This window comes from Carcharhinus amblyrhynchos, chromosome 5, assembly GCF_965287045.1.
Source record: "Carcharhinus amblyrhynchos chromosome 5, sCarAmb.v2.hapA, whole genome shotgun sequence".
Taxonomy (NCBI): Eukaryota; Metazoa; Chordata; class Chondrichthyes; order Carcharhiniformes; family Carcharhinidae; genus Carcharhinus; species Carcharhinus amblyrhynchos.
The window spans coordinates 72877478-72892876 of NC_137328.1; the positions used below are offsets into that span (position 1 = coordinate 72877478).

Consider the following 15399-nt stretch of genomic DNA (forward strand, 5'->3'; position numbering starts at 1 on the left):
TCACAGCACTAGGGACCTGGGTTCAATTCTGGCCTCGGGTCACTGTCTGTGTGGAGTTTGCATATTCTCCTCGTGTCTGCATGGACTTCCTCCGGTTTCCTCCCACACTTCAAAGACGTGCAGGTTAGGTTGATTGGCCATGGTAAATTGTCCCTTAGTGTCAGGGAGACTAGCAAGGAAAATATATGGGGTAACGTGAACAGGGCCTGGGTGAGATCGTTGTCACTGCAAGCTTGATGGGCCGAATGGCCTCCTTCTGCACGGTAGGATTCTGATTCTAAGTTCTATGATTGCCACATGGTGGCATCATATCTGGCACAGCACTGCCCAATCAATTCAAATTGATAATAATGCCAGGAGGACCTGAGATATTGGTGGGTTGTAAGTAAATTAGTGGGGTTTGAATTTCATTGAGGGATTGGGCATTAATCTGTGTATGATTGGCACAAGCAGTGTTTTGAATCACTTCACTTTATCTTTTCATTAAAACAGAAATAGGAAACAGAACACAATTTCTCTGCAGTTTTTAGCAGCTTTTAATATCCCTGTTTGAAGCCATGGCACTGGTTCTTGTATCAAACCCCTTAAGGATAAAACCTTTAATATTAAGAGTAATAACTTTGATATTCACCTTCACCCTCAATGCAAATTCTCCAATTTGCCTTATTAAACCAATTTCCCTTCTTGGGCTTCTGTGACTTCACTTTAACTGAAATCTCTTGAGATGTATCCTACCAAAGATGGCTTATCAGGGTATCTGCTGAGATGCTTCCACTTATGCAACTGTACAAGGCATTGTACACAGTTTGGTCCCCTTACTTGAGGAAGGATGTCATTGCATTGAAGGCAGTTTAGTTAAGGTTCACTTGATTGATTCCAGAGATAAGGAATTTGTCTTATGAGGAGAAGTTGAGCAGTTTAGGCCCATACTCTAGAGTTTTGAAGGATCAGGGAAGATCTAATTGAGGCATATAATACAGATTTTCAATTAATAATGGCTTGAAGGCTTATGGAGAATGAGCAGGAAAGTAGAGTTGAAGCTGAGATGTTCATCCATGATTGTATTGAATGGTGGAGTAGGCTCAAGGGGCTGAATTGTCTACTCCTGTTCCTTGTTCTTATGAGGGAATCCAGAATAAGGTGGCAGAGTTTAAAAGTAAGGGGTCTCCCAATTAACATTGAGATGAGTTTTTATTTTCTCAGATGATCATGAGCCTTTAGAATTCTACGAAGAGGCTGGGCCATTGAATATATTCAAGGTTAAGTTAGATTTTTGATTGACAAGTGAGTCATTAGACTAAGCACAAATTTTCCCATCCTGCCTGCTACGCAAACTGTAGTGGGCAGGGGGAGGTGGACCGTGCAAAGGTCTGTTGACCTTGGGTGGGATTTTCCAGTTTTGGGGTGAGCATGGTTGGAAAATCTTATTAAAAATGTATTGGTATACAGTGAAAAGTATTGTTTCTTGTGCGCTATTACAGACAAAGCATACCATTCAGAGAGTGTATAGGGGAGAAGGAAAGGAGAGGATGCAGAATATAGTGTTACAATCCTAGCTAGGGCGTAAAGAGAGATCATAATGAGATAGGTCCACTCAAAAATCTGACGGCAGCAGGGAACATTCTGTTCTTGAGTCGATGAGTATTTCTAGTTACAATTTGCTGGATCTCAACTATTACAAGAGGGAATTGCCCCTCCATCAGTTGGACTGTTTGGTAAAGTTCACAACAGATATCTGCTCTTCGCAGTGAAGAATTGCTGAATGGCGCAGGCGCGGTTGGACCGGCGAGGGGGCGGGGCGTGTCCATGGCGATCCAACATGGCCGAAGAGACGGTGGGTGCTGAGCAGCTGGAGTTCCTGCGGGAGAGGCACATCTGCTTCTTCGAGCGATGCCTCAAAATCTTACCCGAGAGGTACTGCTCGCTGGAGACCAGCAGGTAGGTCTGGGCGGAGTGAAGCGGGAGGCCGGCGGGCGGGCTGGTCCGGTACAGGGAGCTGCAAGCTGGGCCCCACCCGCCAGAGCGGCACTGAAAGACAGCCTGCGGCGGGGAGAGACAGGCAGTGGCTGAAGGTGCAGCATCCCTTCCGCCTCGGCATTTCCCGGCTGCAAACCCGGCTCTTTTCAGCTGATAGGTGAGATCCAGCAGGCGAGCAATAGGCTGCAGCTCTCAAGAGGTTAACGGGCTGTCTGGGAGTCTGCTGGTTGGTGAGTCGTTGGGGAAGATAAGGAGAAACTGCTGAGTGTGTGTCAGCGCAATCCGGTCCTTCCTGTCACATACATTTCGGAAACACCGGATAGAATTTTACTGCCAAAAACTTTTAACACGACTTTTCACTGGCTTATGTTGAATTTTCTTGGAGATCCTTCGGCTATTCATTACCCTTGTAAATTGTAGTATGGAGAACTATCCTAATTTTCCATGTAAGTTGATTTGTTGAGCCAGTCCTAAAACTTCCCCAAATCGACACTTTATTTCAAAATCATTTAAACTAATTTAATGGAGGAACATATGCAAGAAATGGTGTTTGAAATTCCTCTGATTCAATATCTGGGAACTTAATTTTCGTAGAATAATACAGGATCCCTGCCTCTGATCCAGAGCTCCAGTTCAAACCCCCATTCAGAACTTCTTGACCAAGAAAGATGCAATATGGCCAACCAGTGATAAGAACGGGAGAGATTCCTGTCGGCCATTTGTTTAAAATAAAAAAGGATAACAAGAGTTTTTATAAATATGTAAAAAGGAAGAGGCTGGCTAGGGTGAACGTTGGTCTCTTAGAGGATGAGAAGGGGGACTTAGTGGTAGGGGATGGGGATATGGCTGAGGTCCTGAATAACTTTTTTGTTTCTGTCTTCACGGAGGAGGACGTGAATAATTTGCCGGGTGTTAGAGATGGAAAGGTGGTAGGACTGGAGGGTCTTAATGACATTACTGTTACTAGAGAGGCGGTGCTCGACAGACTGGAGGGGCTGATTGTGGACAAGACGCCAGGACTGGATGGAATGCATCCGAGGGTTCTGAAAGAAATGGCGGAGGTGATAGTGGATGCCTTGGTGGTTATTTTCCAGACGTCGCTGGATTCCGGGGAAGTGCCAGAAGATTGGAAAGCGGCTAATGTTACGCTGTTGTTTAAGAAGGGTGCCAGGCAAAAGGCAGGGAATTATAGGCCGGTTAGTTTAACGTCTGTTATAGGTAAAATGTTAGAATCCATCATCAAGGAGGAAATAGTGAGGCATCTTGAGAGGAATTGCTTGATAGAGCAGATGCAGCATGGTTTTATTAAAGGGAAGTCGTGTCTGACAAATTTACTGGCGTTCTATGAGGATGTGTCTAGGGCGGTGGATAGAGGAGAGCCGGTGGATGCGGTCTTTCTTGATTTTCAGAAGGCGTTTGACAAGGTACCTCATAAGAGGTTATTGCAGAAGGTCAGGGGACATGAAGTTGGGGGTAGGGTGTTAGCGTGGATAGAGGATTGGTCCTCAAATAGGAGGCAGAGAGTGGGGGTCAATGGGTGCTGTTCGGATTGGCGGATGGTGACTAGTGGAGTGCCCCAGGGGTTGGTGCTGGGGCCTTAGCTATTTACCATTTATATAGATGATCTGGAGGAGGGAACCGAGTGTAGGGTGTCGAAATTTGCTGATGACACCAAGATTGGTGGAACGGCAAATTGCGCGGAGGTGTGGAGAGTCTGCAGAAGGATCTAGATAGGCTGGGCGAATGGGCCAGGAAATGGCAAATGAAATTTAATGTTGGCAAGTGCGAGGTGGTCCACTTTGGTAGGAATAATGGTAGGAAGGATTATTACTTACGTGGCGAAAAACTGCAGCAGGCGACGGTGCAGAGGGACCTTGGGGTCCTTGTGCATGAGTCGCAAAAACCCAGCTTGCAGGTGCAGCAGGTGGTCAGGAAGGCGAATAGGATGCTGGCCTTCATAGCGAGGGGGATTGAATATAAAAGTAGGGAGGTCTTGCTGCGGCTGTATAGGGCATTGGTGAGACCGCAGCTGGAGTACTGTGTGCAGTTTTGGGCGCCGTACTTACGCAAGGATATTTTGGCCTTGGAGGGAGCGCAGAGGAGGTTTACTAGGCTGATGCCGGAGTTGAGGGTGTTGAGCTATGAGGAGAGGCTGAATAAACTAGGCTTGTACTCGTTAGAGTTTAGAAGAATGAGGGGAGATCTCATTGAGACGTATAAGATGATGAATGGGATGGATAGGATAGAGGTGGAGAGACTCTTCCCGCTCAGAAAGGATAGTAGGACTAGGGGGCACAGCCTCAAGATAAAGGGGGGGCAGTTTAGAACGGAGTTGAGGAGGAACTTCTTCACTCAAAGGGTGGTGAATCTCTGGAATTCTCTTCCCGTGGAAGTGGTGGAGGCTACCTCGCTAAATATTTTTAAGACGCGGGTTGATGGGTTTTTGATAAGCGACGGGATTAAGGGTTATGGGGAGAGGGCGGGAATGTGGAACTGAGCCGCGACAGATCAGCCATGATCTTATTGAATGGCGGGGCAGGCTCGAAGGGCTAGATGGCCTACTCCTGCTCCTATTTCTTATGTTCTTAAATCAAAATCGCTATCCATTTTGGCAGCAACTTGGACTCTTTGGGGTGGGCTGGTTGGCAAAGTTGACTGAACAGCCAGTGTGGATCAGTTTGGTGCGAACAGCATGGGGTTCATCCCCTATTCAGAATGGGGTGGATTTGGATTCTGCCTCCTTGTGCTACCCATTGTGGAGATTAGGACATTGTAGGTTGAACATGCCTTTGGGCAGAGAATTGGAAAAGAATAATAATACAGTTCTGGAGGAAGCCATTCTCTCAATTGCCCCTGTGCTGACCACTTCCATGTTCTTTCTGCACAGCCCTGCAAAAGTTTCTCTTCCAAGTATTTTTGAAATTTTCTTATTAATGTTTCTGTTGAATCTGCTTCCACCACTTTTTCAGACAGTGGATTTCAGCCCACAATGCTGCATAGAGTACAAAAGCAAGGAAACAATGCTGAATGTTTATGACATAGCAGCTGGACTATTGTGTTTGATCCTCAGCATCATATGAGAAGAAATATTAAAGGCTTTATGATACAGAAGAGATTTATTGGAATGGTGCATCCAAATAGGAGGAAACTGCTTCTGCCACTCTCGGGCAGTGCATTTCAGATCACAACAACATGCTGTGTTTGAAGCTTCCTTCTGTTTCTGGTTCTCTTGCCAGCTGCCTTGAATCTATCTGCTCTGGTTATCCAACCTTCTCCCACATGAAACAGTTTTTTTTTCTATTCCTGCAACAAAATCAATCAAATTTCCTCTTAAATTCTCCTCTTGGAGAACAATCTTGACTTCTCCAGTGTCTTCACATAGTTGATATCCCTCATCCCTGATGTCATTCTAGTAACTCTATTTTGCATCCCATCTAAGGCCTTAATATTCTTCCTGAAGTGTGATGTTGAAAATCAAATACAATTCTCCAGTTGCTGTTTTATGAACAAAATAATTTTCTTGCATTTGTACTCTAGTCCTCTGCTAATAAAGCCAAGAACTCTGTTTGCTTTTAAACAGCCTTTACAACTTGTCTTTCAATCTTCAAACATTTGCCTGCATATTCACCCAAATCTCTCTTCTTGCACCTTTAAAATTGTACCATTTGGCTTATATTGTGTCTCCTCATTTTCATTTCTCTAGTTAAATTTCATCTGCTGTGTGCCTGTTCTTTTTGCCAGGCTGTCTGTGCACTCCAGAAATTGTTTACAATCCGCATTGTTTCTAAGTTCATATCACCTGTAAACTTTGAAATAATGTTCTGAACAACCCACGCCTGAGTGGTAGCAGTGGGCCTCATAATAACCACTGGGGAACACCATTGTATGACCCTATCTGGAATGAAAAATAATTATTCAGCTCTCTCGATGTTCATTCTGTCGATCAGTCAATTTTGTGTCCATATTTGTCACTTTAATCCCATGAATTTCAATATTGTTATCAAGTTTATTGATGGTATTTGTTAAACATCTTTTTGAAAGTTTATGGAATATAGTTGCATTGCACTCATTAAGTGAAGATGGTGGTCCAATGTTAATGTCATTCAACAAATAATCCCGAGGCCCAGGCTACTGCTCTGGGACATGGGTTCAAACCCTACATGGCTACTGGTGGAATTTAAATTTCAATGAATAAAATCTGGATTTGAAAACACATTTTGGTAATGGTGCCCATTATGTCTTTAAGGAAGGAAAGCTGCTACCCTTAACTGGTTTGGCGTGTAGGTAATTCTCGTATAGGTAATTTCAGATCCACAGCCATTTGGTTGCCTCGTAAATGCCCACATTCCATGTAAGATAATAAAATAACACTCCATTACTTCATCAAGAATATGTCTTTCATAAATCTGTTGATTTTCCTTTATTTGCCCATTCGTTTCCAAATGCCAATTTGTTCTGGATATTTCCCTCTAAAGGTTTCCCTATTAGGCTGACTGGCTTACATTTGCCAAGTTTAACTCGCTCTCTTTAAGGTTGTAACATTTGGTGTCCTGCACTTGTTTCTCTGGCACCCACTCATGCCCGTGGAACATTTATAAGATTTTGCCCAGAATTCTCTAATTTTCACACTTCCTTCCCTCCATATTCTCAGATGCATCCCATCTAGACCAGGTATCTGTTAACACTTTAAATGCATTCTCTTTATCTATTTTTATCCTGTTCAATGTCACAATTTCCTCTTCCTTTATTGCTACATTGATACTAGCCTCATCATGAGAAAGACAGCAGCAAAGTACTCACTTAGTACCTGAGCCATGCCGTCTGTCTCTCCAAGTTGATTTTCTTGATTCCTAATCAGCTCACTCACCCTTCATTATCCTTATCACAATTTCTCTCTGCTCATGAATAATGAAATTGTTAATACGTTGCAGTTTTGCTACACAGCTGATGTCATCACTGACAAAGTGGCATTTGTTGTTACAGGCAGATGCCTACTCCTGCTCCTATTTCTTATGTTCTTATTTGTTGCCCATCTCTAGTTTGCTTGAACAGCTGATGATGTGCTTCATTTTTCAACCATTGGTAACTGTTTGAAACAGCTGAGTGGCTTCAGAGGGCAGTTTCACACATATAGCTGTATGACTGAAGTCGCGTATAGGCCAGATAAAACAGTCTAATTTTCACTAGTATTTGTGACCATCTTGGCTCAGTGATAGCACTTTAGCTTATGAGCTAAAAGATTGTGGTTTCAACTCTATTCCAGTTGTCCTTCAGTGCAAACTTGAGATATTACTATACTATCAGAAATGCCATTTTTCAAATGAAATGTTAAATCAATCTCCTGTCTGCTATCTCAAGTAGAGATGTAAGAACCCTTAGCACCAGTCATAAAAGGACAGTGTCATTCTCCCAGCATTATAACCAATATTTGTTCCTCAACCAGCACCTTTTAAAAGAAACACCATCTGTCATTTATTTCATTGCTGTTTGTGAAACCATGCTTTCAATGTGCACCTTTACTGTTGTTTACTATATTATAGCTTTATTGCTGCAGCACTCATTGGTTGTAAAGCACTTCTTGGAATGTCCTATGATTATGAAAAGCACTGATTCATCGAATCCCACAGTGCAGAAGGAGACTATTTGGCCCATTAAATTTTCACTTACCACAAACCCACCCAGACCCTATCTCCATAACCCCATACATTTGCCCTAGCTAGTATCCCTGACACTAAGGGGCAATTTTTCATGGTCAATTAATCTAATGTGCACATCTATGCACTGTGGGAAGAAACCCATGTAGACACGGGGAGAATGTGCAAGCTCCACGTAAACAATGACCCAATCCAGGAATCGAACCCAGGTCCTTGGCTCTGTGAGGCAGCAAGGGTAAGCACTGTGCCAACCATGAAAGAACTTGTCCTTATAAATAAATTCATTCACATTTGAGCACCTGTTGGAACACCATGCATGTACTTCCATACTTGTGTGTGCTCTGCTAATTCAAGAATTGTGTGGAGTCAGCTTTGTAATTAAATGCTGATGACTTACACATTTTAAAGTTGGTACCTGCTATAAAGCATAAGAGGCTTAAGTATTAAGAACTCATTTATTTTTTACTCTTTTTGGTTTGTTTGCATCTGCCAGTTTGTAATGCTTAAAAAACAGTGCTGCGTATTATTACGTTGAATTCTGAAAGAACGTTGGAGTAGAAGTGGGCCATTCGGCTCTTCGAACCGGTTCTGCCATTTATCTAGATCACTGCATATCTTCCAGCTCAATTCCATCTTTCCGTGCTATCCCTGTATCCTTGGATATTGATATCTAGAAATCCTTCCATCTTTGCCTCCATACTATCCAAGTTAGAAAATTCCAAAGATTCACAGTCTGTGAAAAAAAAAATTCCTCCTCATCTCGGCCTTAACTGGCCAAGCTCTAAGTCTGAGACACTGTCCCCTAGTTTTACACCCGCTCCCTGCCGCCCCCTCAAACCAAATGATGCATCCACCCTGTCAAGCTCCTGTAAGACTTTTGTACACTTCAATGAGATCACCTCTTATTCTTCTGGACTGTGAAGAATATAGTCATTCTCCTCAATCTTTCCTCATGGGACACTCCTGTCATCCCAGGAGTTATTCTGGTCTCAGTCATGAATAAACTAAAGAATAGTATATTCATACATTCAGGAGCTTTGACTTGCTAATCAGTGCTGAAATCCAGTTACTATCCCAATATCTCTATTCTATATTGACTTTATATTGTCAGCTTTTTCCACAATTTCAGACATTGTTATGTCAACATGCACCTGCCAGCTGAGGATAGCTTGTATATCTTCAGGTCAGGAATGTGCCTTCTGGAAAAATGTGAGCAAGGCACTTTCTCCCTTTACTCAATGGTATAATGAGCTCCAGAGGATGTGCCCAGTATGCTGCTTTTGGTTTCCTTAGACATTTAAAACTAATCTAAGAATATGTACTGAAGAAATACAGATGAGAGTGTTTTCATGTGGGTTGATTGAAGTTGTGAAAGAAACATACTACCTAAATGTAGAATGTGTCTGTTGGGAAAATCGGTGGAAATCTTAGGACTCATTGTCTGATAGAATAATGTTTTGAATTGGTGATGTATCGTAAGACTTCTTCCTACTAGTATTAAGTGTGAAACTTTGAAACTGAGAACCTTGCATTCCTTAGAGAAAGTTCATCTCTTTGTCTAATTTTCAGTTAATGTAGATCTTTTAACACTGCAGATTTCCAGAGTATTGTACATAGCATACTGTTAGACTGAATGTGACTCTTGATATGCAAGTTACACTGAGCATTTGCCATGTTCCCAACTAATAATTTACGCTATGTGCACATCCTTCACAATATGGAATGTGAAGATGTTTACTTGACAAATCTTAATCTCTCTGTGCTTTTTTTCTTGTTTTTTTATATTCGCAGATTGACTATTGCTTTTTTTGCACTGTCTGGCCTGGACATGCTGAGTGCCTTGCATCTAGTGGATAAAGCCAGCATCATTGAATGGATTTATTCACTTCAGGTTCTTCCCACTGAAGATAGTGAGTGAGTTTTTGTTTTTGATCTTGGAAGTAATGCCTTCTTAAAGATACTATCCTAGACCAGATCCCCAAGTCATTGGTATGATCCAGTTAGGGGTCAATAACTTTTCCTTTAAAATGGACAAAGTTTCCAATTCAAGACACTTACTAAGAGAATAAAGTCACAATGAAGTTTTAAACAAACAAAGATAAACATGACTATCATCAGAAAGATGTAACAATTGACTATCTATTTTGTATTCTAACATTTAGGGTTCGTTATGTGAATTAACAGGCAAAATGTGGTTGAACACAGCACACTGTGCGATTACAGGCAGATGCAACTAAAACAAGATTCCTTAGATTTCTTAACCAGCAATCCAGATGCCAGTAACACTTGACTCCACCAATCTAATTGAAACTCTCCCTCACGATGGATTCAAGTCTTCATCTTGAAAGCTCTCGACTTGAGATCTCTCCAAAAGTCATCCAACTTGGATGGCCAGAACAGCAATCCACCTTACAGGGTTTAGATCTTCTCTCTGGAAACTCTATTCCCCTGAATTCCTGAGTTTGCATTCCAGCACCAACACACAAGCACTGCTTCAGTTTTTCAGTTGCGCTGAGCAGAATGCTTCTGCTCCAAAGGGGTACAACAGCTTGCTGACTTCATGCTGGAGTTACCAACTTTCTGCTGCCTCCTTCAACTTCCTGGACTACTTCTGAACCATGTATGCCTGGGTTTGCTAGTTGTATTTACTTAAAAAGTGGATTTCATTTATGTGTGAATGTGACTTGTTTGAAACAGGGATAGTCGTAAGTTAAAAAGTAAGGTTGCTTCTTTTCATTTTTAAATATTGTTCAACTGTTATTGGTAAAGCTGATTATTTTATTAGAGTTCTATTTAAATGGAGTTATTAAATATTGTTTTATCATAAAAGATCCATTGTCAGTGGAATCACTGCTGGGGTGAAACATTTTATCTTCACGTTTATGCCAAAAAGGCAAATTTTGAGGGTTTAGTTTTGCTTCCTATTGTAACTTGGGGCTCTAGTCCCAGACCCTAATAGTATAATGTAATGTACAATGAGAGGTTATTCACATAGAAAAACAGTATTGAAAGAAGAGATTTGACTGTACTCATACAAGAAACACAAAGTGATTATACAGGTACAGCAAGCAATTGGGAAGCCAAATGGTATGCCAGTCTTTACTGCAATGAGATTAGAATAATGTCTTGCTACAGTTGTATAGGACCACACTAGGAGTAGATGCAATTTTAGTCTCCATATTTAAGTAAGGGTATACTTGCATTAGAGGCAGTTCAACTAATGTTCCCTGGATAAAGTTTTGAAGTTTATTTATTAGTCACAAATAAGGCTTACATTAACACTACGATGAAGTTACTGTGAAATTCTCCTTGTCGCTGCACTCCGGTGCCTGTTTAGGTCAATGCACCTAACCAGCACACCTTTCAGACTGTGGGAGGAAACCCACCCAGACACTGGGAGAACATGCAGACTCCACACGGACAGTGACCCAAGCTGGGAATCGAACCCAGGTCCCTGGCGCTGAGGCATTAGTGCTGACCACTGTGCCACTCCATGTCCTGTGATAAGAGGCTGAGTAACTAGACCAGTGCTCTCTGGAGTTTAGAAGAATGAGGTGATCTCTTTGAAATGTACAAGATTCTGAAGAGACTTGATAGATATCTCGGAGGTTGTTTCCCCTGGCTAGGAAATCTAGAACATCGGCAGGACAAAGAGGTCAATTTTTTATGACTGAGATGGGGCTTTATTTCTTCATTCAGGGTTATGAATCCTTTAAATTTTTGACTCCAGTGATTGCAAATGTTCTATTGTTGAACATATTCAAGACTGAGACAGATTTTTGATTTTTCAGAAAATTGAGGGCTATGGAGAGCAGGTGGAAAAGTGGAAGCGAAACATGGTTAATAATGACAATATTGAATTGCTAAGGGGCCATATGGTCTACTCCTGTTGCTATTTCCTCTGTTCTTATATTGTCTGGTGTTTGCCTCATCTAACTGGTATACTTTTTAAAAAGCTAGAATGGCATGCCAAGGCATTAAAAATTCAAATTTTATTATAACAATGTTGACCCAGATTTTATTTATTTGAAAACTTTCCAGGAAAACGCCACAATGTATTCACAACTCCTTGAAATGTTCACAACCTGAATGTTTGTTTTTTTTTTGTTAATGCTAATTTGAAGTTATAGAAAGGATCATAGAAACCCTACAGTGCAGAAAGACCCATTGCGTCCATCGCGTCTGCACCGACCACAATCCCACCCAGGCCTATCTCCATATCCCTATTTACCCGCTAATCCCTCTAACCTACGCATCTCAGGATACTAAGGGGCAATTCTTTAGCATAGCCAATCAACCTAACCTGCACATCTTTGGACTGTGGAAGGAAACCACAGCACCCAGAGAAAACCCATGCAGACACAAGGAGAATGTGCAAACTGCACACAGACAATGACCCAAGCTGGGAATCAATCCCAGGTCCCTGGAGCTGTGAAGCAGCAGTGCTAACCCCTGTGCTACCATGCTGCCCAAACATGGACACATGGTGTTATGTTCATGATATTTTATTGCTGTTAACTGACTACTGCTCCTCCTTTGGGTGCTATGGCTAGAACTATGAATAATGAACTATGTACAGGTGTCAGCCATCCTGATAAAGGAATCCTTTGAATGATTATGGTAATGGAATTCTTTTAAATAATTGCAAGCGTTATATGTAACTATCAGTCTAATCCAAGGAAACCAAAACAAGAATACTGCTTAAATAAGTTTCTTGAAATCTTCCTTTCTAATTTTAAAATAGAACACATTAAATTGTCCCATTTGGCAGGTTTCCCTGCTTGAAAGATAATCCATTCTCTCATGCCAGTTACTTCAGTTGTATAGTTTTCAGATTTCACAAAATCTGCCCTTTGCTCTGTAGTTTGTAAATGGAAACGTATTGATTTGCTTTTGGCATTTAAAAGCTAGTAGACAGCAGGCTTACTGAAATCTGCAGAGATGGAAAATCTTCTTTGTTGGAAGAAGTGGCACCTGCTCCACACAAGATCAATATAAGTAATTGAGACGGATTTTAATTCCAGAAAGAAAAACTGGTATGTGTTTAATTATGGGAGTTACAGCGACAAAGCCGAAAACACTCTGAAGATAGCAATTTTATGCCCAATTTGTGTTGATTGTTTTCAGTAATAGAGTATAAGGCAAGCCGTCAGTTTGTTGCCATTCTCATTAACAAAAAATGGATGAACTAGAGGATTATTCAGAAAGGTTTCCTTAGTTGAATGAATGGTCAGTAGAGTGAGACTATCTAAGGTAATTCAAACCACTGTTTTCCATTTCAGGCCAAGGTTTTTTTTTGCTTATTATCGTTCATCAATTATTGCATGTCTTGAAAAGCCTGTCCACCATCTGCAAGGCACAATTCAGCAGTTGGGCAGCAAACTCTTCACTTGCCTGGTTGAGTGTAGCTCCAAAAACACTCCAGTCTCAACATCATTTAGCACAAAGCAGCCGACATGATTCCCATCCCATCCACCAGCTTAAGCATTCACTTCTACCATGTGTGCAGCAGTGTGTACCATTTACAAGATAAACTGCAGTAACGCACCAACCCTCCATTGACTACCCCTTCCAAACCCAAGATGTCTGCCATCTTGGGTTTGGATACAGGGACCATAACTGCCTGCAAGTTCCCTTCCAAACCACACATTATCTTAACTTAAAACACTATTGTCATTCTTTACTGGTTGCTGGGTCAAAATTATGTATCCTCCTTCCTTAACAGCACTGTACATGTACTTACACAGACTGCAGCAGTTTAAAAAGATGGCTCACCACCTTCTCAAAGGCAATTAGGAAGGGGCATGAAATGCTATCCTAGTCAGCCATGTGTGGTAACGCAGCTTATCATGGCACAATCCAGGTGGATCCAATCTACATCTGTGTTGGAGTAATATATTTGGATATTTGGCCTATCATATTCAAGAAGAAATGTGAATGTTATGAACATCATTTTAATTAGATATTATTGCTGGTACTGAAATTTACTGCTCATAGGTTTTATCGAATCTGCTGAATTTTAAACAAATTAAATTAAAAATACAATAATGTCTGGTTGTGAACCAAAATGGCAAACTCTAGAAAACTAGTTTCAAAGATCAGGAAATAATTAGACAATATAAAGTGCAGCACAGTGGTTATTACTGCTGCCTCACAGCAGTACATTCAATTCCAGCCTCAGGCAGCTGTCTGTGTGGAGTTTGTGGGTTCTCCCCATGTCTGCATGGGTTTCCTCCAGGTGCTCCAGTTTCCTCCTACAGTCTAAAGAATTGCCATAGTAAATTTCCCCTTAGTGTCAGGGAGATGAGCAGGGTAAATACACGGGGTTGTTGGATAGGGCTTGGGTGGGATTGTTGTTGGTGCAGACTTGATGGGCTGAATGGTCTTTTTCTTTGTAGGGATTCTGATTCCATGAAGTGTGCCACTTCCAAACACTTACTTGAGCAATTGTTTCCTCACTGTATGTTCAAATTAGAGAACATTAACATACTTTTTTGTACATGAACACAAATAAAGGAAGGCTGCTTCATTCAAACAACAGCTTTGGCCTTGGCTTGGAAGAGTGGTAGCATATTATTGGGTGGGTCTGATGAAATGCCTTCAATCTCATACATTAGTCAGAGGTGAAAAATTTCCACCATTTGGTGGAATTATGACTTTGGGCTTTGGAATTCTGTCCTTTTTCTCTGAGCTGTATTGAAATATATCCGTGCAATATATTGGGTCTGTGGCTTTGTTAGATATACTGGAGAAGAGGGAAGGTCCAATGCACCATGTGAATGTCGCAAAGCATGAGGGCAGTTGGAGATTGCATGTGGACAGAAGTGCAGGGCACCCAGGCAGGTGGGATATCCCTTAGCATGATTGCAGACTGGGATGAAATCAGGCAGCTGACAGCCAACTTCCAGAGAGTGCAGTATGCAAGCATGGTACGAACGGACAACAATTCAAGTTTATTTTCCTTTTCTCTTTGCACCTGGCATAATTGATGCATTGAATATTATATGTTTAACAATAATTCACCATAACCTTTTTTTATTATTTCATGGGATGTTGGTGTTGCTGGCAAGGCAAGCATTTGTTGTCCATCCCTGATGACCTTGCACTGCGTGGCTTAGTAGGCCATTTCAGAAGGCAGTTTAGAACCAGCCATCTTGTAGGCCTGGAATCACGTGTGCCAGACAAAGTAAAGATGGCAAGTTTTCCTTCCTAAAGGCTACTATCCAACTAGTTGGGTTTTTACGACATTTGATGATAGTTGTTATGGTCACAATTATACGATTATTTTTCAGATTTATTAACTGAATCTAAATTCCACAAACTGCCCTGGTGGAATTTGCAGCCATGTCCCCAGAGTTTTCACCTGGATCTCTGGATTACTAGCTCAGTGACATTACCTTTACACCACCATCTCCCGATAAAATTGTTTTTCTGCTGAGCGTGTTCAATCAGACTTTATTTGGAAGATTCATCCTCTTTAAAAGCATTTCACTTGGGATTAACAGGTAAATTCAAAAATCTTAAAGCAATGCTCAAACAAAAATCTTAATGGCCCAGCATTATTATGCAAATCAAAAGATTCTCAGGTCAATTATATGATGTAAACTGGAGATCTGTGTCCCTGAGCTTGAGTGTGCAGAATACTGATCATTATCCACTGTCAGCTTCCAGGTCAGGCATGCCAAGTGTTTTTTCTTCTGTCTCCAATAACTCAGACTCCCTGCAGGCAATGACTTGCTTTTATTCAAGTTTTGTAGTGTAAGAAGTA

At 41.5% G+C, this 15399-nt stretch overlaps 1 protein-coding gene across 1 annotated transcript in view; it reads left to right on the top strand.

Moving 5' to 3' along the window:
- The first annotated feature begins 1799 nt into the window (after positions 1-1799).
- The window catches only part of pggt1b (protein geranylgeranyltransferase type I, beta subunit), a 57036-nt gene continuing 43436 nt past the window's right edge, over positions 1800-15399 (top strand). Inside the window, exons 1-2 of the mRNA XM_080188990.1 lie at positions 1800-1938; positions 9423-9541. Coding sequence (XP_080045116.1) covers positions 1820-1938; positions 9423-9541 — 238 coding nt within the window. The 5' untranslated portion in view covers positions 1800-1819. The remainder of the gene's footprint in view (positions 1939-9422; positions 9542-15399) is intronic.